Source organism: Pongo abelii, chromosome 7 (assembly GCF_028885655.2).
Source record: "Pongo abelii isolate AG06213 chromosome 7, NHGRI_mPonAbe1-v2.0_pri, whole genome shotgun sequence".
Lineage (NCBI taxonomy): Eukaryota > Metazoa > Chordata > Mammalia > Primates > Hominidae > Pongo > Pongo abelii.
The window spans coordinates 29,571,834-29,594,766 of record NC_071992.2 but is presented as its reverse complement, the minus strand read 5'-3'; the positions used below and the strand labels follow the sequence as shown (position 1 = coordinate 29,594,766).

Below are 22,933 nucleotides of genomic sequence, written 5' to 3'. Positions count from 1 at the left end.
TGGCACATTGCTGTCACCTAAACTCTGGACTTTATTTGGATTTCACCAATTTTCTATTAATGCCCTCTTTTTGTTGTAGTAGCCAGTCTAGAGTACCATATTACATTTAGTTGTGTCTGCCTAGTCTTCTCTAGTCTATGACAATTTCTCATTCTTTCTGTTTTTTATGACCTTGACAGTTTGAGAAGTACTGATCAGGTGTTTTGTAGACTATTGCTCAGTTTGTATTTATCTGATATTTTTTCTCGTGACTAGATGGGTTATGGGTTTAGGGGGAGAATATCACAGAGGTGAAGTGCCTGTCTCGTCACAGCATATCAGGTGCGTGTATTACCGTGACTTATCATTGATGACATGAGCCTTGATGGCCTGGCCAGGGTAGTGTTTGGATGTTGCTCTTCTATAAGGTTGCTTTTCTTCCCGTTTCTGTATTCTTATTTGGAAGCAAGTCACTAAGTCCAGCCCACACTCAAGGAGGTGGAGGATGGAATTAAGCGCTACTTCCTGGAGAGGGGAGTGTCTATATACATTATTTGGAATTCTGGAAGGAACATTTGTCTCTTTTCCCCTATTTATTTATTCAGTCATTTATTTGCATCGGCCTAGACTCCTGTGTTTATTTTATCCTTTGAGATATGTTCTGGAACCAGGTTATTTTACTCTGATATTGTTGCAGCTTCAGCTGGAGCTCTTTCAGCGGGCTCCCGTGTGCTCCCATGTCCTCTGACATGCTCCCATCCTTTTGTTCTTTGAGCACATCCTTGCTTTTTGGCACTGCAGAGAGCTCCAGGCTCGTCTTGTATTTTCCCCGTCCCAGCTCTAGAATCGGGCATTTCTCCAAGGAAACCTGGTTCTTTCCAGTGGTAATGGTGTTTCGAAATCAAGATCTAGATGGATCCTTCTGTAGTTTATGAGTGTGATGATTGGCTGTTCATGCGCATGTATGACATGTGCCACCCTTGAACCTTGTCATGTCTGATGTGAAAAAATTTAAAAAGATCTGGGCTCTGGGTGCGCCTGTTACCACTGGAGTGTCATCGCTTTTCGGCCCTCTGAGCTGACAGAGAAGGAGATATACATGTATGTGTACTAACCCATGTATATGCACATATCTGTAATTGTTTCTGTATCTCTCCGTCTGTACTTATATTAAGCTAAACATGAGCTCATGGGGATGGCTCTGATTGTCATCCTTTGCTACAGGTTGTCTTTTTGCCTTAAACCATTGCCAGTCAAAACATTATTTTCCATGGTAGCACTTGGGGAGGCTGAGCCAGGAGGCTCACTTGAGCCCAGGAGATCAAGACCAGCCTGGGCATCATAGGGAGACCCTGTCACTACAAAAAATAAAGAAAATGTAGCTGGTTGTGGGATACCCACCTGTGGTCCCAGTTACTTGGGAGGCTGAGGTAGGAGGCTCACTTGAGCCCAGGAGGCTGAGGCTTCAGTGAGCCATGATCACACTACTGCACTCCAGCCTGGGCAGCAGAGCAAGACCCTGTCTCAAGAACAACAACAACAACAAAAACACGTCGTTTCCAAAGTTAGCTGTAAGCTACTTTTTTTCCCCACCCCTTTCAGTGACATGATATCCTATGTTTGTAATAAGAGTTAAATTCTCTTGTCCACATTCCATCTTGACATCCCCTGGTTGATTAGATTACTTTTTAACGTGACATTTTATGAACTTTTTTATGTTACTATATAATTTTCATATTTGTTATTTTGACTGGCTGCATTGAGTTAATAATATGCTGCAATTAATATGAAACTCCCTTGTCAGAATATAGATTGTTTATAATTTTTCAGCATTATGAATCACCAAGAAATAACTTTTCATAATCTACCTTCTGGTTTTATTTTTTGTTTTTTGTTTTTCATTATTCTCTTAGAATAATTCTTAGGAATGGATTTCCTGGGTGAAAAGATGTACATAGTTTGGTAACTGCTTTTTTGCCAGATTGCCCTCTGAAAGTATTGTGCTTGTTTAAAATGCTCTCTACTCTTTATAGGTTTTCCAAAACCTTTTTGGGTTTTATAACTTAAAAAATAAAAATAAAAACCTTTTGACCATTTTGATGAATATAAGATGCTACTTCATTATGGCAATAATATTCACTTTTTAGTTTACTAGCAAGGTTAAACAGTGTGCCCCATCTCATACTATTTATGTTTTTGAGGACTATATGGTGAAGGAAAAGAGGATTATGAACTCTATGCTGGAGCAAAATTCTGAATGCTTTTAGGCAACTTCTTGCCATTTTGGAACTATTAGATTTAGAGAAAATAAATTATGGTGTTACCAAGTTTAATTTTGGGTCAGATTAATGTCTTCTTTGGGGGATCTGCTGTGTCAGAAGATGGAAAATACTGGTGGTAGTCCCGAGTTCACATTACCACCAATTATTACTTGTTTGAATAGAAGTTCAATTTCACTGTCTTTTGGAAACACATAATGAGCTCAGTTTAATTTTTTTGGTAGATGTGAGGTCTCACTGTGTTGCCCATGCTGGTCTCGAACACCTGGGCTCAAGCTGTCCTCCTGCCTTGGCTTCCCAAAGTGCTGGGATTACAGGCGCGAGCCCCTAAACCCAGCCTAATGTGCCCAGTTTGAAAGTGTGTGCTCCTTGAGAAACTTTTACCTGATTAATTTCCTGCAGTAAATGACATAGCCGTTGTAATTAGTAGGTACCAAGGAAGTTGAAAATGCAGTAAGACTAAGGGATTCATTCAGACCCTGGGGCCAGACTGCTGGCTTTGAATTCTGGTTCTGCTGCTTACTCACCACGTGACTCTGAGCAAGTTACTTAACTGGCCTGTTTCTGCATCTGTAAAATGGGCATCACCTCACTTATTCATCTTTGATTTTGATACAAATTTCTGTAGAGAAAAAGGATCAGTGTCATTTCTGTTATTTCTTCTTTACAGTGAATGGTTGAGATTATACAACAGAACTTTTTTCCTGATTGAAGCTGAGGATAGATGACCTACCAGATGTCTGAGAACTAAAACTACACATTTTCTTTTGAAAGGAAGGTCATAGGGACCTCGGCCAGGAAGACCCCAGTTGTCAAAAATAGGCATCATTTTCCCACAAGGTTTCTAGAAGTCAGAATGAGAAGAAAGAGAATAAAAATTACTCAGACATAATTATAATTAATATTCTGGCAGTTTTTTTCATTTCCTGGTTTTTTTTTTTACTTCTTAAGTGTCAATCATTTTCATATTACAGCCTTCTCTTATTTTAAACAAACATTCCCATAATGCACACAGTAAATTTACTTTTCAGTGTTCTGTAACAGTTGAAGAACCTCTGCTTTTAGTAAAATCATGCCTAGTAGGTAAGGCAGCAAATGCCCTTTGAGTGCTCCAGTGTCAATGGATAATGAGGTAGTGGACCAATTGGTTTATTTTTGTGTTTCAGGGAGAGAATATAGAAGACATCCCAAAGGAAGTGCTGATGGACTGTGCCCACCTTGTGAAGGCCAATAGCATTCAAGGTCAGTTTTCCTAGAGGTGTTTTTAGAATTAGCACTGACTTTCTCTGTGTCTGAAATGGATTACATTTTAGTGAGCATGCTGTTGACTTTGGCCTCCATCAAAGAATAACATGTGCTGTGCCTTTGCCATGTTTTGTTCTTTAAGATGGATGGCAATTTTGCTACCTGTCAAAGAACTAAAAATTGATCTCCCCACCCCTGTCATTTTGATGGTCCTATCTAAATCTCGGTTCTTTTTACTGTTTCCTTACCTTGAATAGAAGGTTGTCTAGATCCGTCTGTACTTAGTGTTATTATAAAAAGACTTCGGGAAATTTGGTAATGTTGATAGCTAAGCAAGAACAATGTGTTTTATGGCTTTATTTTTAATGTTTTGATATCTTTATTTCTATTATTTGTCATTAGATTCTAGAATTAAAGTCCCCAAATCATGCTTTTCTACTTTTTTCTTTCCCTCCTCCTCTTACGTACTTTTTCGCTCTTAAATTGCGAAGTTGTCAAGTCAGTTGATCTTGTTACTTCCCCTCCCTACCAAAGAGAATCTTATTTAGTTGGTCTGGGGTGATTCCCAAATATCACTGCTTTTAAAATCTCTCTGGGTGAGTCTCCTGTGCAGCGTGGGTTGAAAACAATTAGCCTGTTTTAGGTGGGGCCTGGCATACTGTGCTTGATGATTACCTGGTATTTATTTCTGCTATGCAAGATTTCATCTAATAGTCATGAAGTGTCAAGAAGGATGATTAGTAGGGTAGGGGTGGGGTTTAAGAAGCGAAACCAGGAGGTGGTGCTCTGCTAAGAATGAGCCAGTAGATCCGATTTTAGGATGTAGAACACAGGTCTAGATCGGGTAGAGGTTATTATGGCTTGAGATGGAGTGGAGGGATGCTCCAGAAGGTTGGAAAGCAATCGTGGTTTGGGAAGAAGATAAACATGGGGCGGACCCACAGCTGATAACAGGTACCAGGAGTTGGCAATTACAGGACAAGGATTTGGCAATTACAGGACAAGAGCAGCGCAGCATTCCCCTTTCCCCGACTGTGCTTCCCACACCTTCACTTAGGCGGCCTGAATGATGAGTCAGCACCTAGCCAAAGAAGGTAGAACTGTTGCTTTACAGAGCCACTGATTTTCAACTCTATAAGTTAATAAATTGTAATACATTTTGGGACATTCCGTTTTATGAGGAGAACAGAATTTTTTAAGATTTTCAGCTAAGATCTTCAGTTACTGAAATAACAAGAAGAATTGAAAGAATCATTATATTCTTTCCTTCTGTGTTCCAGCTTCCTTCACATGTCCTTATCCCTTCCCATGCTGCTGGCTAGCAGACATGTCTTTGTTAAAAGAGCTTTGGAGGCCTTATTCTTGGCCCAGCTGCTTTCTTCTTAATCTCTTCATAGTTTACTAATTCTAGAGAAAACAAAGAGGAGCAAAGAGTCATGACACTGAATTACTCTTTCTCTCCTCTTCAGCCTTCTGCAATGATTGCTCAGCTAGCAAATAAGGAGCTAAGCCCAAGGGTCTTGCTCTTGTGAGTTAGTAGAAGATGATGTGCCAAGGAGTGGAGAAAATGGTCATTGCTATGAGATTTCCAGAGGACATTCCACTTGTGGCACTTTGTAGGGACAAAGTTTTCCCCCGGTTTACCACCTGCAGTGCTCAGAACCAAGGGCTTTGGGGGTAAATTTGTTTATCGCTATAGAATCAGCCTGTTCTGGGTCATAGGTCCAGAATCTTAGGTCAGCCTGTTCTGTGTTCACCCAGTGAATCTTTCCAGATTAAACTTTTAGAAGTTTAGAAACTGTCTTGACTCTCCTCGGCCTAAACTGTTCAATCTGGACTTCTGAAGCCAGCATTTAAGCGTCTCTGATTTGACTGCAGACTTCTTTCCCTTCACGTATTTCACACTACAGCCAAAGCCAATATTTGCTGTTTTCCGACCCTGCACCCGGCTTATATTGTTCCCTCTGCCCTCAGGTTTGTCCTTGTCGGTCATCAGAGTCCAGATTCAAGCTAAGGTTCAAGGTCCACATAGTAGGTGTAGTGATGGTAGTAATTGCTAACACTGATGGAGTGTTAATTACATGCCTGGCCCTGTGCTAAGTACTTCACAAATTATCCACCCTGTTGAGTTAGATGTTATTTTCATTTTATAGAGGAGGAAACTGATCTTAAAGAGAATTAAGGAACTTGTTCAAGGTCTTAGAGGTCTAAAGCGCAGTAGAGACTGGATTTGATGTCACCCCATTTGGCTCAAGTGTTCTGCCATAACCCCTGAGCTCTGTGAGCCTCCTCGATGAAGCCTTTTCCTTCTTCAGCTTTGAGTGGCCCCACTTTCTCTGTGCTGTCTTAGCAGTTTCCTGTAGCTTTCCAACAGCATTTGATCAGTTCTCCTTTTAATCCAAGTTATTTATGTGCTTACCCTGCTCCGTTAGAGTCGTGGAGAGCAAGATTCATTGTCTGGTCATGTTTGTGTCCCCCACGGTGCCTTGCACATGGAGATTTTCTAAAGAAACTTTATTTTGAAAAAACTTTCAGATATACAGAAAAGTTGCAAGAATAGTACAGCTACCATATACCATTCACTTAGATTCATCAATTTTTAAATTTTTCCATATTTATTTGCTTTATATATTGCATACTCATTAACCTTTTAAGCTGAACCATCTGAAGCGAAATTGTAGATATCATGACCCTTGAACATGTTCCTCTGAAGAACATGGACATTGTCTTAAATAACTGTATTACAGTGGTAAAATTCAGGAATTTTAACATGGATAGAATACTGTGTTCTGATATACAGTCCATATTTAAGTTTTGCCACTTGTCCCACTACTGTTTCTTTATAGCTTTTTTTTTTTGGATCCAGGGCCATGTGCTATATTTACTTGTGCTGTATTTACTTCTCTTTAGTCTCCTTTAATCCAGAGATACTGCTTTGTCTCTCAAAAAGTACAGACCAGTTGTAGTAATGGGATTACTAACCCACAGTTGGGGTTTGTCTGATGCTTCCTCTGGATTAGAATCCCATCATGCACTTTGGGGCAGGAATATTACGTAAGTGAAGTTTTGCACATTATAGTCAGGCAGCACATGATGTCATTTTGTGCCATTTTTGGTGGTGTTAATCTTGACCCCTTGGGTAAAGCAGTCTTCCAGCTTTTTCCAGTGTACATGGGGATTTAATAAGCATTGAAATCTCTTGCCATCTAATTTGGAAGGACCAGAGAGAGTGTCAGACCAGTGATTAAACTGTGATTTCCAGAGCTGCCAGGGAGGGTACTGGGGGTAGAGGGCATGAGTGGTGGAGGAGGCAGTGAAGGGGCAGGAGGAGGAGTGAACAGGGTACCTGGCACTCCTTCCATCCAGAGCACCTCTGCTTTGATGACTTCTGTGTTTTCTTTGGTAAAAGCGTTCCACTGCTGAAAGAAAAGCAAAAACTTTATTAAACTAGTCCAATTTCCTCACATTTCATGAGATTCATTGGGCCTGGGGACTTCTCCAGAGAGGCTCGGCTAGCTTGTGGTAGTCCCAGATAGAGTCCAGGGCTTGTGAGTTCCAGGCCATGGCTTTCCATTGCTGCTTAACCTTCAGAGTCAAGGACTTCTGTGAGAATCTGAGGAAACATATTCAGTCCTTTTCTCTTGGAAAAAAAAAAAAACCACAATGATAAATTTTGCATCCAATTTTAGAGAGTCCCTGAAGCTAATCCATGGACCCCTACTTGCCATAGTAATACTTCCGTTTGAATTTTGTCAGCTTTACTATTTGCCTTTTGTGGGTGGTTTTTGAAAGAGTATTGGTGGTTCAAAACAATGGGTGGCCTGTTCATTCTAAGCCGTTTCCCTTGTTGGCTTATGGCAGTTTGCCAGTGGGTAAGGGAACACATTGCTCAGTCTCATCCTGCCTGCATGTTGAAGACAGTCTCTCTTGGCAGGCTGCAAGATGAACAACGTTAATGTGGTATATACGCCGTGGTCTAACCTGAAGAAAACAGCTGACATGGATGTGGGGCAGATAGGCTTTCACAGGCAGAAGGATGTAAGTGTTTTATGCCACTGAAGGAGGCGGAGCCCTGATACTGAATGGAGTATCCTATCTTTTCTGTCTGACACCATTGTTGTTGAGGGCTGAGCATGATATATGTTTTCTAAAGGGAATTAAACTGGGTTGCTAAACCCCTGGAAAGCCTCACCCCTCTTCTGGGAGAAAAAAACAAAAAGATGCAATATCTTTTCTCCTGTCTCCCTTAAAGGTAAAAATTGTGACAGTGGAGAAGAAAGTAAATGAGATCCTGAACCGATTAGAAAAGACCAAAGTCGAGCGGTTCCCAGACCTAGCAGCAGAGAAAGAATGCAGAGATCGTGAAGAGAGGAATGAGAAAAAAGCCCAAATTCAGGAAATGAAAAGGAGAGAAAAAGAAGAAATGAAGAAGAAGAGGGAAATGGATGAACTTAGGTATGTCAGAGCTGTGGCATTGAGACTGACCTCAAAGATTATTCCCTGATGATTTTAATCATGTGTTAGCCATTAAGAAGGATATATTGGTGGAAGGAGGGACATGTAACAAGCTCAGTTTAAGCTCAACTTTTAATCAGTTTTTTAGAAAAAGGCATTTATATTAATGTTTTGGTTAAAAGAATTGCTTGTTTATGGCAGCAGGATATGAAAGTGGATGAAATAAAATAACTAATTTTATTCATAGAGAAACCTTCATAGGTTAACCCTAGTTTGCTTTGGTTTGTAAAGTTCTTCTGGAAAGGAAAAGGTGCTGTGGGAGGTATTTACTATTGACTAGCTGTGCTATTTAAATAAAGTTGTGTTGGCTCTAAAAACCAATGCTAGTAACTCTCAAAGCTGTTTTTAAAGCTCTTTTTTACATTTTGAAAGTTTTAAGTAATGTAGTGAGGTCTGCTTCAAAGCACTACATTTTTAAACAGCTAAATAGTTCAAATACAATTTGGCTCCTGAAATTCTAGTGAAGAAGGCCATGAGAATAGTGATTATGTTAGTTTTCTATTGCCATTGAAACAAATTGCCCCAACTGTAGTAGTTTAAAACAACACAAATTTATTGTCTGTAGATTAGAAGTCCAGCAAGATTCTCACTGGGCTAAAATCAAAGTGTCTGAAGGCACTAGGGGAGAATCTTCCCTTTCAGCTTTGAGAGGCACCCACATTTCTTGGCTTGTGGCTCTTTCTCCAAGCTTTGCATGGTCACAGCCCCCTGTCTGACCACTGCCTTCTCTGCTTTTAAGGAACAGTGTGATTAGATTGGGTTAATCCAGATAATTCACGATAATCTCTCCATTTTAAGGTCCTAACTAATGACATCTGCAAAGTCTACTTTGCCGTAGAAGATAACATATTTGTAGGTTCTAAAGACTAGAATGTGGATGTTCTGCCATACAGTGCTGTACCCGAAGAGCCCCTAGTTGTTCTAATTAAAGGAAATTAATCCTGTGAATTCTCATCACAGAACTCCTAGATTTTTCCATGATTTTTTATTTGCAATACATATACCAAAAAGAAAAAAGGGTTACTGATAACATATATTGCCTTTGGAAATGGTGTAGAATCAGAAACATGTTGCTTAGGCATGTCCTAACCCAGTTTCCTTAGAATGCCCTGGATTCTTAGAAAGATTGTTGAGTCAGAATGTAGGTATAATGAACATGTACTGTTATTTATTATTCACATGCACGTATTTCTGGTTGGGGTTCTGCTAAAACGGGCTTAGTAGCTTCATTTAAAATACAGTGTTCAAATGGAGAGCTTCAGAAATGTTACCCTGAGTTACAATCTGCTAATATGAGGCCAACTAACATATATGTTTAAATATTTTATATGGCCTAGAATTGTGAGTCTGCTTTGTGTTTGAAGTGAAAGAAACGGTATTAACTCCATCAGTGAGGTAAAATTTGTGGAATTCTGAGTGATGCAGGATTTAGAGCAGTTAATTCTTTTTTGTTTTGGGTTTGGAGTGGGGGGAAATTGAAAACATGCCTTTTAGTGCCCTTTACAGATTGAACATAATTTTGTTTAGGAACATGATGGAACATATATTAGGAACATAAGATCACCTAATTTATTTATGACATTGAATAAGGAAGACTAGCTAACCCTTCTGAACATTTTCCATCTGCCAAACACTGCACTGCAAAGTGTTTTACTGCATTCTGTCATTTAATTCCAACAATAGCGATAGTAGATTTTTATCTGCATCTTATAGAAGAGGAAACTGAGCCTGAGAAGCAATCAAGAAACTTGTTATAAGCTCATTTGGCTAGTTAGTCTCAGTCTGATTCTCAAACCTACACATATTACTTACTATACTCTTCTGCCCTTTGTTCAATTTATTCCATTTTAAAGTAATTTTTATTCAATATAAATCAATCAAGTAATTTATAGATGTCATAATTCAAATTAAACTGTATGCTACTAAAATTAAGGACATTAGTATGATTTTTATGAGTTTCAAAAATTACAAGCATTTAAACAAAATTTGTCCACCAAAACACAGTTTCGTATCTTCTGGGCTTTTTACCATAGTGTCATCAACATATAAAATAATCCTATTAACTGAAGGGAAAACTCAGTCTTATTGAATAAGATTTTTGCTTCAAAAGTTTAATCAGTCCCACTTTCTAAGTTGTCACTGGTCATTTGTATTTTTTAATAATCTCCATGGATCTCAGAAAACCAGAAACAATTGCTATGTTTATTTCCATTAACCATATGCCACACAGACAACTTTCTGTCACATGCTGCAGAAGATAGAAGAACGTGGCACAGGGCTGCAGTGCCAGGAATGGGACGCGGTGACATTGCAAGGCTTTGCTTGGCACATCCGGAGCTACTGTTTGCTGTGTTCTGCAGCATCTGTGAAATTCCAGCAATAGACTTTAAGCCTCTGACTTGTTTTGTAATGTGTTTTTATACATTTTGCAGTGTTAGCATTCACTTTAATTTCTGTCTTTGAATCTTCCACCCAAGATATAGAAATCTATGTCTATTACCTGTTTTAATTTTGCATTCTTTTATTTGGCTTTTTGTGTTACTGTACCAAACATTTATTACATCAAAATTAAGTCAACCCATGTAGATGTCAAAACCAGAAGAAATAAGCAATAGTCAGGGAAACGTCATAAATAGAGGATGGGTAAATAACAGGTGAGAGGTTGAGGCAGTCAAAACAAAGGGTAAGGACTATGGCTACCTGAGAGAGGGATATTTAAAAGTTGAGATGTGGCCGGGCAAAGTGGTTCATGCCTGTAATCCCAGCACTTTGGGAGGCTGAGGCAGAAGGATTGCTTGAGCCCAAGAGTTAGAGATCAGCCTGGGCAACAAAATTAGGACTCTGTCTCTACAAAAAATCAAATAAGTAGCCAGGCATGGGTGGTACAAGCCTATAGTCGCAGCTACTCTGGAGTCTGAGGTGGGAGGATTGCTTGAGCCCTGTTGGCTGAGGCTGCAGTGAGCTCACTGCATTCCATCCTGGGTGACAGAGCTAGATTCTGTCTCAAAAAATAAAAATAAAAAGTTGTGATAGAGACTGAGAGATCAGAATTGGAACCCAAAGCTCAGGTAATTGGAATGAGAGAAGTACAAGACCCAGGTGAAATGTTAAGTCAGTAAATGTATCATCAGTTCAAACATTGACATGAACTTGATTTTCAGGCAAAGATTACTTCAGCATGGAGGATAATGTGGAAAGATTTTAGGCTGTAACTGACAAAGCAGGAATCCAATTTCAAGTCTAATCCTGAAGCCGATAGTCTGTATCGTGCTTCCTTTGAGGCAAGGAATGAACAAACTGGCAAGGCCAGAGTCAAGATCACACATAGGCAAGTGAAAGAATGAAAAATTAGGTACATTGTAGAGTGACTTAAAAGGTTTAGTCCAGAATTTCATGTTGTAAGTGATAAAGAGCCTTTATAGGTTTTGTGGAATATTGGGAAAAGGTAGACTTACAGGATGAATGAAGTAACATGTAGGAGAGGAAATGGTGAGACTATTAACTAATTAAATGGATGACAGTCTCATGAAGAACCTACTTCTTTGTTCCTTTTTTTGTCTTATACACACTGCCACTGCCTTCTACTGTAAATAACGCTCTGTGTGCTGTGCCTCCTCGTGTTACCTGTGAGCTCCTTCAGGGAAGCACTCGTGCATCCTTGCCTCCCCTTAGAGGTGACAGAGTGCTTTGTCTGTGCAGTGAGTGACTAGTCATACATCATGAATATACTGAGATCAGCTTCCCTGGTATGGTGATTCCTTTTTTGCTTCAATTTTAAAGTAGTTTTTATTCAATATAAACCAAGTAACTTATATATGTCATAATTCATATTAAGCTGCATACTAGTAAAATTTAGGGCATTAGTATCATTTTGTGAGTTTCAGAAATTACAAGCATTTAAACAAAACTTAAAAACCAAAACACAGTTTTTATATCTTCTGGGCTTTCTTCCATAGTGTCCTCAACATATAAAATATTTGTATTAACTGAGGGGAAATAATTCTCAATCTCATTGACTACAATTTTTGCTTCAAAAGTTTAATTAGTCCCACTTTCTAAGCTGTCGCTAATCACTTGTATTTTTTAATAATCTCCATGGATTCAGAAAACCAAAAACAATTGATATGTCTCTTTCTGCTAAACACATGCCAAACATATCCCAGGCTGAAGTGCCGGGGTGCCATCATAGCCCACTGCACCCTCCAATTCCTGGGCTCAAGCGATCCTCCCACCTCAGCCTCCTTAGTAGCTGGGACTACAGACTCACTCCACCATGCCCAGCTAATATCTTTATTTTTTGTAGAGATGGGGTCTTCCTATGTTGCCCAGGCTAATCTCAAACTCCTGAGCTCAAGTGATCCTCCTGCCTTGGCCTCCCAAAGTGCTGGGATTAAAGGCATAAGCCACCAGACTTGTCCCCTGATATGGTGGTCTTCAAGCCAAGATCAAAACTCTGATAGCTAAAGAGTTGGAAGGAGTGCTCTAAGCAGAGGGAACTATGTATGCAAAGACCTTGTATGGGAGCAGCAAGGCAAAATGCAGGACTAAAGTCCCAAATGTCTGAAGCAGCAGGGGTGAATGGGCACTTGGATCAAGGGGCCAGTCCATACAGGCCCTTGCTGGCCGTGTTTGTCTTCATCCTAAGAGCACTGTGAAGCCATCAAAAGGCTTTAAGCAAGGGTTAATACCATGAAGCTGTGTTTTGAGAAGGTCACTTTGCTGACCTGATTGTAAAGGGAACCAGAGTGTGACTAGGTTAACAGCATTCCACATCACAGATGGTAGCTTAGAATATGGTGGTGACTTGGGGTGGAGAGAAGTGGATTATTGTTTTTCTAGGTAAAACATTAGGATTTGGTGATAGTTTGGATTGAGGCAAAGGCCAGGGAAAAGGGGGCTAAGAATGACTCCTAGGTTTCCAGTTGGAAATGGAATGGATAGTGATGACATTCTTTGAGCTGGAGAACACTGGGAAAGAACTAAACTGGTTTGGTAGGGGGAAGACCGTGAGTTGGATAGGGACATAAGAATCTGAAAATACCCTTGAGATCTCCAAAAAGATGTCAGGGAGGTAGTTGGACTAATGGAAATGGAGCTCAGAGGAAACTAAAGAAAGGTAGATTTGTTTTTGTTTTTTGTTTTGTTTTGTTTTGTTTTGTTTTTGAGACTGAGTCTCACTCTGTTGCCCAGGCTGGAGTGCAGTGGCACGATCTCAGCTCACTGCAACCTCCACCTCCCGGGTTCAAGCGATTCTCCTGCCTCAGTTTTCCGGGTAGCTGAGATTACAGGCATGCACCACCACGCCTGGCTAATTTTTATATTTTTAGTAAAGACAGGGTTTCACCATGTTGGCCAGGCTGGCCTTGAACTCCTGACCTCAAGTGATCCGCCTGCCTTGGCCTCCCAAAGTGCTGGGAATTCAGGCGTGAGCCACCGTGCCCGGCCCAAGAAAGGTAAATTTGTGCATCATTATCACATAGATGGGAATTTTGACCCAGTGATTCTTCAGCCTAGGTAGATCCCCACAACTGGGCATATGGATCCAGTTAAATCTTCACAAGTGATTTTCAGATGCAGTCAGGACTGACATTCTCTGTTCTCACCACTTTTGTTTCATCAACATGTCTTTCTCCCCCTGCTCATGCAACCTGTTGATCTTGTCTGTTTTTTGTTTGTTTGTTTTTGTTTTGTTTTAATTCCTTGTGGATACCACTTACTCTTACAAGCTTACAAGTCTCTCCAGAGGGAAAGACTTACTGGTCTCTCCCTCTGGGTGTCTCCCAACTCATTATCTTTGACTGTGACATTTCTCCTTCCCACTGGTCTTCAGTTTTCAGTTTCTACAGTTCATATTTACTTGGGTGTCTCACTATGACTTCAAATGCAGCATGTCTCAAACTGGGCACATCTTCTTTGCAACATTTTCCCATTTCTCCTATTTTTTTCAAATCGCCCAAGCTACAAACCTTGATGTCATTGTTGTTTCTTCTCTGTATTCCTTCTTACCATTACAGCTGTTAACTCCAGGGATTCATGCCCTCAAATTGGAATATCGCAGTAAGCTATGGCCTGATAAGAGTATAAGCTTAGGAGTCTGACCTGGGTTCAAAACCTGGCCTATCTTCTTATCTCTAAGACCTTGAACAACTTACTTAACCACCCTGACTCTGCTTTCTTATTTTGTACAATGGGCTTAAAATACTCTGGTAAATACTGTTATTGTGAATGGACCTTCTTGTCTTAACCACCTCTCTACTCTTGTTTGCTACAGATTATTCTTTTCATAACATTGGTATTATGTAGTCTCACTTTCCTTTGTCTCTTGGTGTATTTGTTGTTGTTGTTGTTTGAGATGGAGTCTCGCTCTGTCGCCCATGTTGGAGTGCAGTGGTGCAATCTCAGCTCACTGCAACTTCCACCTCCCGGGTTCAAGTGATTCTCCTGCCTCAGCCTCCTGAGTAGCTGGGATTACAGGTGCATGCCACCACGCTTGGCTAATTTTTGCATTTTTAGTAGAGATGGGGTTTCACCACATTGGTCAGGCTGCTCTCGAACCCCTGACTTTGTGATCTGCCTGCGTTGGCCTCCCAAAGTGCTGGGATTACAGGCGTGAGCCACTGCCCCCAGCAGTGTATTTTTTAATAGTGCTTTTCACCGTAGTTATTGATGAATAAGTCTTATTTCCCCTCCCAGTAAGTTCTGTGGGTCCAGGCTTTGTGTTAGTCATCATTTTCTGTTTTCTTCTCATCCGATCCCCCACCCAGGCTTAGCACAAGGTCTTACGCATCATGGATATTTAATGAATGCCCATTGAACCTCATTGTGGCTTTACTCAGTTGTGTATTATGGCTTCTTGCTGAACACATTGTGTTCAGTCGTGCAATCAAGACAACATAATTGGGCCCCACATCCAGCCTGATTTCCCACTACTTTATTTGAGAACCTACCTGAGTTAGCTGGATATTCAGCAAGTCATTAAAGATACCATCTCTGTCTCTTTGTTCATCCCATTCTCTGGATCTGAAATGCCCCCTCACTCATCCTGCCCACTTGATTGGCTTGGTTTGGGTTCCGCCTTGTCTGTGAAGGGTGCCCTGACAGCTCCTGCCCACACTGATGTGTTTCCTCCTTTGAATTCCTGTAGCGTTTACAGTCTGAGCTGTATACCTCAGCTGTGAATCATATCAGATCTTGGCTGTAGGTGAATTTCCCCATCTGAAAAGTAGGAATAATGCCACCTGTCTCGCCAAGTTCTTGTGGAGGTGGTGACATGAAACAAGTAGGAGAAAGCACTTTGTTAACTATAAAGTGCCGTGCACATCTTTTTTATTGTTTATAAATATTCATCCTTTGAATGTTGCAATCTCCTTGAGCGCAGAGATTATATCTAATAGCTCTTGTGTTTCTTCTAAAGCCCCTGAGCAGTGCTGGATACACAGGAAATGTTCATCAAATATTTGTTGACTGGATCACCATATTTTAAATGTGTGTGTGGTTTTTTTTCCTTCTAGGAGCTATTCATCACTAATGAAAGTTGAAAATATGTCTTCAAATCAGGTATGTTCAAGTGGTTTGCGTGAATGTTTGCCTTGAAATAATTCACTAAGGGTTTTTAATAATTGTGTTACTGGCCATTATTGCCTTACATGTTGCAAATAGCTAACCATGATTTGGCAACCAGGACACCACTCAGGCTGGATTCTATTAGGCACTGCGCCTCCTTCCCTGTGGACTTTCTCATGTGTGTTGTTAAGTAGGTCATCTCAGGGAAAGAGATTGTCAGAGCTTGTCTACTGTGGCGTACAGGTCTATTCATTTTATATTTACAGGACTTTATTCTTTATTTCCCCTCTTTTCTGGTTGCAGGCACGCAAAAGTGCCTTTATTTATTAGTGTTCTTTATCACTGTGACTGTAGAGCCCATATTATAATTGAGTGAGAACAAAATTATCACCTTCAATTAAAATAAAAGTACTTACTCTAAGATCTTATGTGACTAAGTGAAGCCTAAGTGACAAAATTGTTTGTTTTCATGTTCCTTAGGACCTGGGATAGAAACAGATGGTGACCTATGACATAGTACTGAAAGGATCTTCTTAACATCGCATCTAATTATTTGATTGGAACTGTCAGAGAATTATTGTCCTTGAGGGCTGTCTTTCCCAAAATTTATCTTGAAATGTCTAGAGATAGCACAATTTAGCTGCTATTGAGCAGTCTGCAGAAAATGGAAACTGGGTGGATGTATTTGGGATTTTGCATGTTTTATAGTATAGTTTAAAAATATAGTCATCCCTCAGTATTCGTGGGGGATTGGTTCCAGGACTCCTTGAAGCTACCAAAATCCTAGGATGCTTCAGTCCCTTGTGTAAAATGGAGTAGTATTTGCATATAACATATGCACATCCTTCCATATACTTTATCTCTAGATTAAGTATATACCTAATTAGTGTAAATGCTATGTAAATAGTTGTTATACTGTATTTTTAAATTTATATTATTTTTATTGTATTTTTTTAATTGTTTTTTTCCTCTAAATATTTTTGAGCTGAGGTTGGTTGAATTCACAGATAAAGAAATCAAGGGCCAACTGTAACAGAATTTAAGATCCCTTACAAGTCATCTAGTCAAACCTCAGATTTAGTGCATGAATTAGAAGTAATAGGATTTTACATCTTGTTTATATCTACATATTCTTCTAAAAATTTGTAAGAACAACATTCTTATTCCCATCTCTGAAGAACTAAATTTATGAGGCTCCTTTATGAATCAGAGATGTTTCTTTATAATTTATTCCTGAAAATTTCCAGAATAGCATTATTAAATTAAATAGAGCTTTGAATTTGAAGTTTAGAGACTTAACTGTCATCTGCTAATCGGGCGGGGGGGATTAAAAATCCCTTGGGCAAGGGAACTTTGTCACAGTGGTTGGGTTAGATCCTAATAAAGTCATTTAACCTCTCTGAATGAGTATTCATCATCAGTAAAATGGAGACATATTATTTCACAGGGCTGCTTCAGAATTGAAGCAAAGACACATCGATGTGAAAGTCTTCCTTGACCTACTCTGTAAATAGTCATATTTTTATACCTTATCCATATAGTCTTTGGTTGCTGTTTTTCTAGAATATCATTATGAAAAGATGAGATGTGTTTAATCCTTTCTGGAAGCTAATTTTAGATTTCTTGAAACTATTGGAACAGTTTAACACTAAACAGTAGTCTTTTAACATACCACAACTCATATGCCATTGTTGTGGTTATTTTGCTTATTGAAGTTTTCTGTATTTTAGAGGCACTTTCCACCAGAAATCTAGCCCCCATATTGTTCCATGACCTTAGTCATTTTATTCTCATCATTTTGGATTTTTAAAGTTTGTATATCATTCTAGAGTTGAGAAATAAACAAATACATACACACACATATACATACCTACCTACCGACCTACATACATACATATACAAACACCATCTGATCAGTGACGGCTGTTAAAAGTCCCAAGACTAGGAAATTGAATTTGTAGCCCAAAAGATTGCTAACCTTTCTACCCTTACTCTCCCTCTGTTGCTTGCAACCCCTGTTCCTGAGCTCCAAGTATGAATCAAGTTCAAGATTCCAAGGAAGTTTGCACTGGGTGTTTTTATTCCCTCTTTCAGTGAAAATGTTTTTATAGTTTTTCTCCATACTTTAAAAGAATAGACTAATTCTCCTTTTAACCATTTTCTGTTAAGGGATACAGATGTTTGTGTTTTGTTTTGTTTTGTTTCCATAAGTTATTGGGGTACAGATGGTATTTGGCTACATGAGTAAGTTCTTTAGAGGTGATTTGTGAGATTTTGGTGCATCCATCACCCAAGCAGTAAACACTGCACCATATTTGTAGTCTTTTATCCCTCACCCCCCTCCCACTCTTCCCCCTAAGTCCCTAAAGTCCATTGTATCATTCTTATGCCTTTGCATCCTCATAGCTTAGCTCCCACATATCAGTGAGAACATACAATGTTTGGTTTTCCATTCCTGAGTTACTTCACTTAGAATAATAGTCTCCAGTCTCATCCAGGTCACTGCAAATGCTGTTAATATATTCCTTTTTATGGCTGCATAGTATTCCTTTGTATATATATATACCAGTTTCTTTATCAACTCGTTGACTGATGGGCATTTGTGTTTGTTCCACAATTTTGCAGTTGTGAATTGTGCCCCTGTAAACATGTGTGTGCAAGTATCTTTTTTGAATAATGACTTCTTTTCCTCTGGGTAGATGCCCAGTAGTGGGATTGCTAGATCAAATGGTAGTTCTACTTTAGTTCTTTAAGAAATCTCCATGCTGTTTTCCGTAGTGGCCGTATTAGTTTACATTCCTACCAGCAGTGAAGAAGTGTAAGCAATACAGATGTTTTATGATCCAATTTAGAACGTGATCAGTTGATTTTTCAGTTAAAGGCAAGTGTTTATATAGTATAGGACTTTAGTTTTAATTTAGCACATACAGGTTCATCAAGAAGAATAATTACTGTAATTCCAAAACATAGCCCCAGACAAGTGGGGACTCTGCACATGTAACTCACAGCCTTTATAGGAATGGCTTACTTTTGTTGATGACAACCCAGACTGTCTTACTGAGTTGTTCATCTTCAGTGTTTGGGATCTAAAGCTGGCATTTGAAGACACTAAATAACTCTTTCAAACATTGCTACTGCTTTTATTTCAGATTAAGACTCTGGGGCAATCATAGTCTTGGTGCCTGGATATAACACAATCATTAGTCTGCTCTTTGTACAATTATCGAAGGCATTTTTACCGTGGCTTCAGTTCATCGTGCTAATGGAAGAGAAGCACAGAGAAAACCACTAAGTGAAGTTGGATCTAAAACCAGACTTCACAGGAACCAGTGTTTTCTACCCATATCATATTTCTCTACCATCTTTAATAAGGGCCATTTAGATAAGCCTTAGTCTGATCCCTTTCTCTAACAATGCTGGTGTCAAGCAATGGGAAAGAGAAAGAAGATAAAACAAGTGCAGTGTTCAGGTTGTGACATTGGCAAGCAAATCAGAATGCACACTCTTAGTGAATGTTGTCCAAAAAGGAGTCAGGGCTCTACCTTTGTGTGTGGCCTTCAGGACTTGCTCGTAAGCCACACAATAAAATCAGTCCCTTTGTGCTGTATACCATTATGCAGGTTTTTTAAATTAAAAAATGTGGCAAACCAACTAAGTTGGTAAGCTAGCCTATGTTTGACTTCCTAATGGCCTTTCCTATTAAAAAAGAAGAAGAGATCAAAGCCATGTTGTGAAGTCACAAATCTGTGACAATGTTGAGGCTCAAATTACTGGAACTTAGGCCAGAAACAGTTTGCATATTGGCAGAATTGTTGGCATGAGGACATTGAGGCAGCGTTTGCTTGGTACATTTGTTGAAGGATCTGTCATGTTTTCTTACAGTCACATTTGTTTTGCACTATACTAGGTCAGGTGGGACTTACTTCATTATTTAGAGATCAGTGGTCACTTATTGCTGTGTAATCAGGCCATGTAGTGACACCTCACAAAATATAGCTGTTAATTCAGCTATCTCAGGAAACTGACAACTTAAGGTGGAGAAGTGATGAGTGAATTTAGTTATTTTACTTTCTGAACTCAGTGACAGATGAGAAGGCAGCTCGCTAATTAAGATAATTGTAAATTTTAAATATTGAATTATTTTCAAGGCTTTTATGTTCTCATTTTTTTGTTTCCTACAGGATGGCAATGATTCAGATGAATTCATGTAAAAGGAGAAAAGGAGAAAAGGACCTTTGAAAGATGTGAATGTATAGACAATTGCAGACCTTTTGGTTTCATCTGTGTTCTGAAGTATAAAATACAACCAAAATTCTACCTTCATCTTACCCAGAAATGATTGATTTTCAAGTTTTAAAAAAATTGTACCTTTTTTGCTGACAGAAAAGGATCAGATATGTATAAAATAGTTGAACTTGACAGCATATAACTTAAAGTGAAAATGTTTTTGCCAGAACATGTCTTGGTACCTTGTGAAAGCAGGCTGCCTTTGTTCTTGAGATAGAATTTGAAATGAACCAGCTCTGAAAAGTACTTCTGTTGCTCTGGTCTATCCCTGAAAACAGATGTCTTGAAACACTTTTCATATTCTTAAAATAATCTTCACTTCTGTTAAGAAGAACATGTTGGTGGGTAATTATGTGAATGTTTCCCTGTCCATGATTTCTCGATTAGAAAAAAGGGCGTATGGGTTTTGAAAAAGAGATTTTTCAGAAGATTGTCAGCTTCAGTATTCACGTTCCATCGTGTCATCTGGGTCTGTTAGTGTAGTGACCCTCAGTGCAGTCTGTCCCAGCGTTTACGTCCTTGCTTCCTCTGAGCAGAGGCCTCCATCTTAGTATCATCATATTTAAAGAAATTGATGGTGTTCATCAAGCTGGGGCCTGTGGCAGTTGTTGCCTGAGCACCAAGTAACCCAAGCCACCTATGCGACAACTTCTGGGCCCAGGAGTAATTTCTCAGCATTGAGGGTAAAATAGGATGGAGTGCTCTGTTGATTATTTGGGAGATGTAGGTTACCTGATTTGTGCCTTGGGATGCAGCATGAAGCAGAAGTCCATATTGCAATTATGATTTTAGAAGGAACTAAGCGTTTTACTCACACCCACAGCAGCAGGAATGACCTCCTGCAGCAGATATTCCACCTGTAATAGCACTTTGGAACTGTGGGCAAAACCAAAAGGCTAGTGTTTCCATTTATTCCACGTTGGTGTATGGGGTTGAACTGGAAAATTCCCTGAGGCAAAACTCACTGGCCAAATTTTGAGAGGGTATAGAAAATGACTTTAGAGATGAGTGGTTTTGTATATGTGTCTGATGATATTCAGTCTGATGTTCTGCAATTTTAAAAGTTATAATAAAGTATCATTTTTTTATCTGGAAGGACATTGATATATGAATTCTTAGAATTTGCTATAAAAAGGGTAGCCCCCATTCCACAAGCTGGTTTTGAGGGTGATCTTGCTCTAAAAAACCTCATTCATCATAGGCTCGGTCTGGCAGGTTCTGTAGGGGGCTATCATCTTTCTCCTCCTCTGCTAAATGCCTCTTTCTTCCAGCTGCTCACTGGGTCAAAGGGATGTCCTTTCTCAGATGTATTCTTGATTGACTGTGAATTCGTAGCTGTGCTCCTTCCATAATTCCAAGGAGTCTGGCTTCTACAGAATTCCTCTGTACCTCACACTGCAACACATGTAGCTAGCGCTTTTGAAGAATACATATATTTTTACTATAGTATGAGAGGTCCTGGGGCTCAAACTTTAAACATTTCCTAACTCTCAGCTTACACTGGTTTAAAATGTCCAGGTCTCTCTGCTGAATTCTCTTGTTGAATTCATAGCTCTCCAGCCTCCTCTGTGTTAATTCCTACGCCCCTACCCTGCAGCCTCTGTGTTTTATTTTTTTCCCCATGTCTGTTGGTCCCAGGGAAAGCAAGGAAATTTTATTTTGAGGACTTATAGGTTGATCGCCCACAGGTCAAACTGTTGGCATTGAACTCCTCTCATTTCTTGCCATTGGATTGTTTCCTAAACGTTGGATAGGAGAATTCGAAATTGTTGCTATTTTTATGAGCTGTGCCCTTGATCAAATCTGCTGTGGGTCTGAGTCACTTTGCCAACGCCGTCTTCAGTTTCAACACTGTGATCAGCATGCAGGTGAGGGGCATGTTTAATTTACTTCACTAACTGCTATATTCTATAGCTTTAGACTTCATATTTCTTATCCACCTTTGTCTAGGCTCACGATCTTTGGGCAAGGGAGCTTTGTCACCGTGGTTGGGCTAGAACAAATATTGAGAAGTTTACCAACACAGATGTTGAGAAGTGTATCGAAAGGCACTGACATTAGCAGAATAAGTGATGGACATTAGTTGAATCCCTTCAGGGTCTATGTATTTTGTTGTATTGTCTTTAACTCGTTCTTGAAGCATAGATTTCAGCGAGCCTTTCAGCTATTCAGTGCCAGCGGTTTTCCCCACTCAGGAAAGATGGTGTGAGCCATACACACAGCAGGATTAGATGGGGAGAGTTTCAGCTGCAGCTTCTAGTTTAAGACCAAAGCCCTTCCTCCCACTGCTGCATCTGTCTGAGAGGGGAAGCTCTTGTTTTCCAAGCTGGAACCGGTTATGAGGAAAACTGAGCAGGGTGGCAAAATGGAAAAGGAACGATTTTCTAGTTTTTCCTACCCGTGATACTGAGGCCTGCTTTTTCTTTGATTTGAGGTACAGCATGTAAATAACAAATTTCCATATTCAAAATGATCATATTAGAGTGACTGAGTGACCTTTTGATTTTAAAGCAGACTAAAATCTGACCAGACCACAATGAAAAGTATAAAATTAGAAACTTAAATTCCAAGCTGAATCTCAGCTTTGACCCACCTAACTCCAGTGAATAGGTGGCAGCTCAGAAACAAGGACGGCACTGCTGCTGCCAGAGCAAGCTCACATCCAGCTGGCACTTCGTGAGAGCTCCTTCCTGCCAGGCACGTGTGAGTTCAGCGTGGGCAAGAGACTTTTATGCACATTCTGTCATTCAAAAGGGAAATGATGCCAACCCCAGACGCAGCATGTCCTGAATGAATGATCTGTAAAATACAATAATAAAAGCTTATAGTTTGAGTAGAACTGTGTGTGTGTGAGAGATTTCACTTCTTATTTTCTCCTGCAAGTTCCAGTCTCACTGATGGGATGTGCCTGTTTATTTTAGGCAAGTGGGGAGATGGTTCCCCATGTGATGATGCCCTTCACACAGTCACAGCAGGAGGAGAGGAGCAAATCCTAGTAAAGGGAAGGTCGCCCAAGAATTCCAGGAAGAGGACTGAAGAACCCAGTGCTGAAAGGCCACAATATT

At 39.7% G+C, this 22,933-nt stretch overlaps 1 protein-coding gene and 1 pseudogene across 5 annotated transcripts in view; both read left to right on the top strand.

Moving 5' to 3' along the window:
- Positions 1 to 22,702, top strand: part of CCDC25 (coiled-coil domain containing 25) — a 40,251-nt gene extending 17,549 nt beyond the window's left edge. For 2 of the 5 annotated variants that reach the window (XM_054560925.2, XM_054560926.2), the window contains 5 exons: positions 3,425 to 3,500; positions 7,438 to 7,541; positions 7,756 to 7,958; positions 15,530 to 15,575; positions 19,763 to 20,963. In XM_054560925.2, the coding sequence (XP_054416900.2) occupies positions 3,425 to 3,500; positions 7,438 to 7,541; positions 7,756 to 7,958; positions 15,530 to 15,575; positions 19,763 to 19,792 (459 nt within the window). In that variant the 3' untranslated portion in view covers positions 19,793 to 20,963. 5 annotated transcript variants of the gene reach the window in all.
- On the top strand, positions 896 to 986 carry LOC112134833 (small nucleolar RNA U13; annotated as a pseudogene).
- Positions 22,703 to 22,933: the final 231 nt, after the last annotated feature.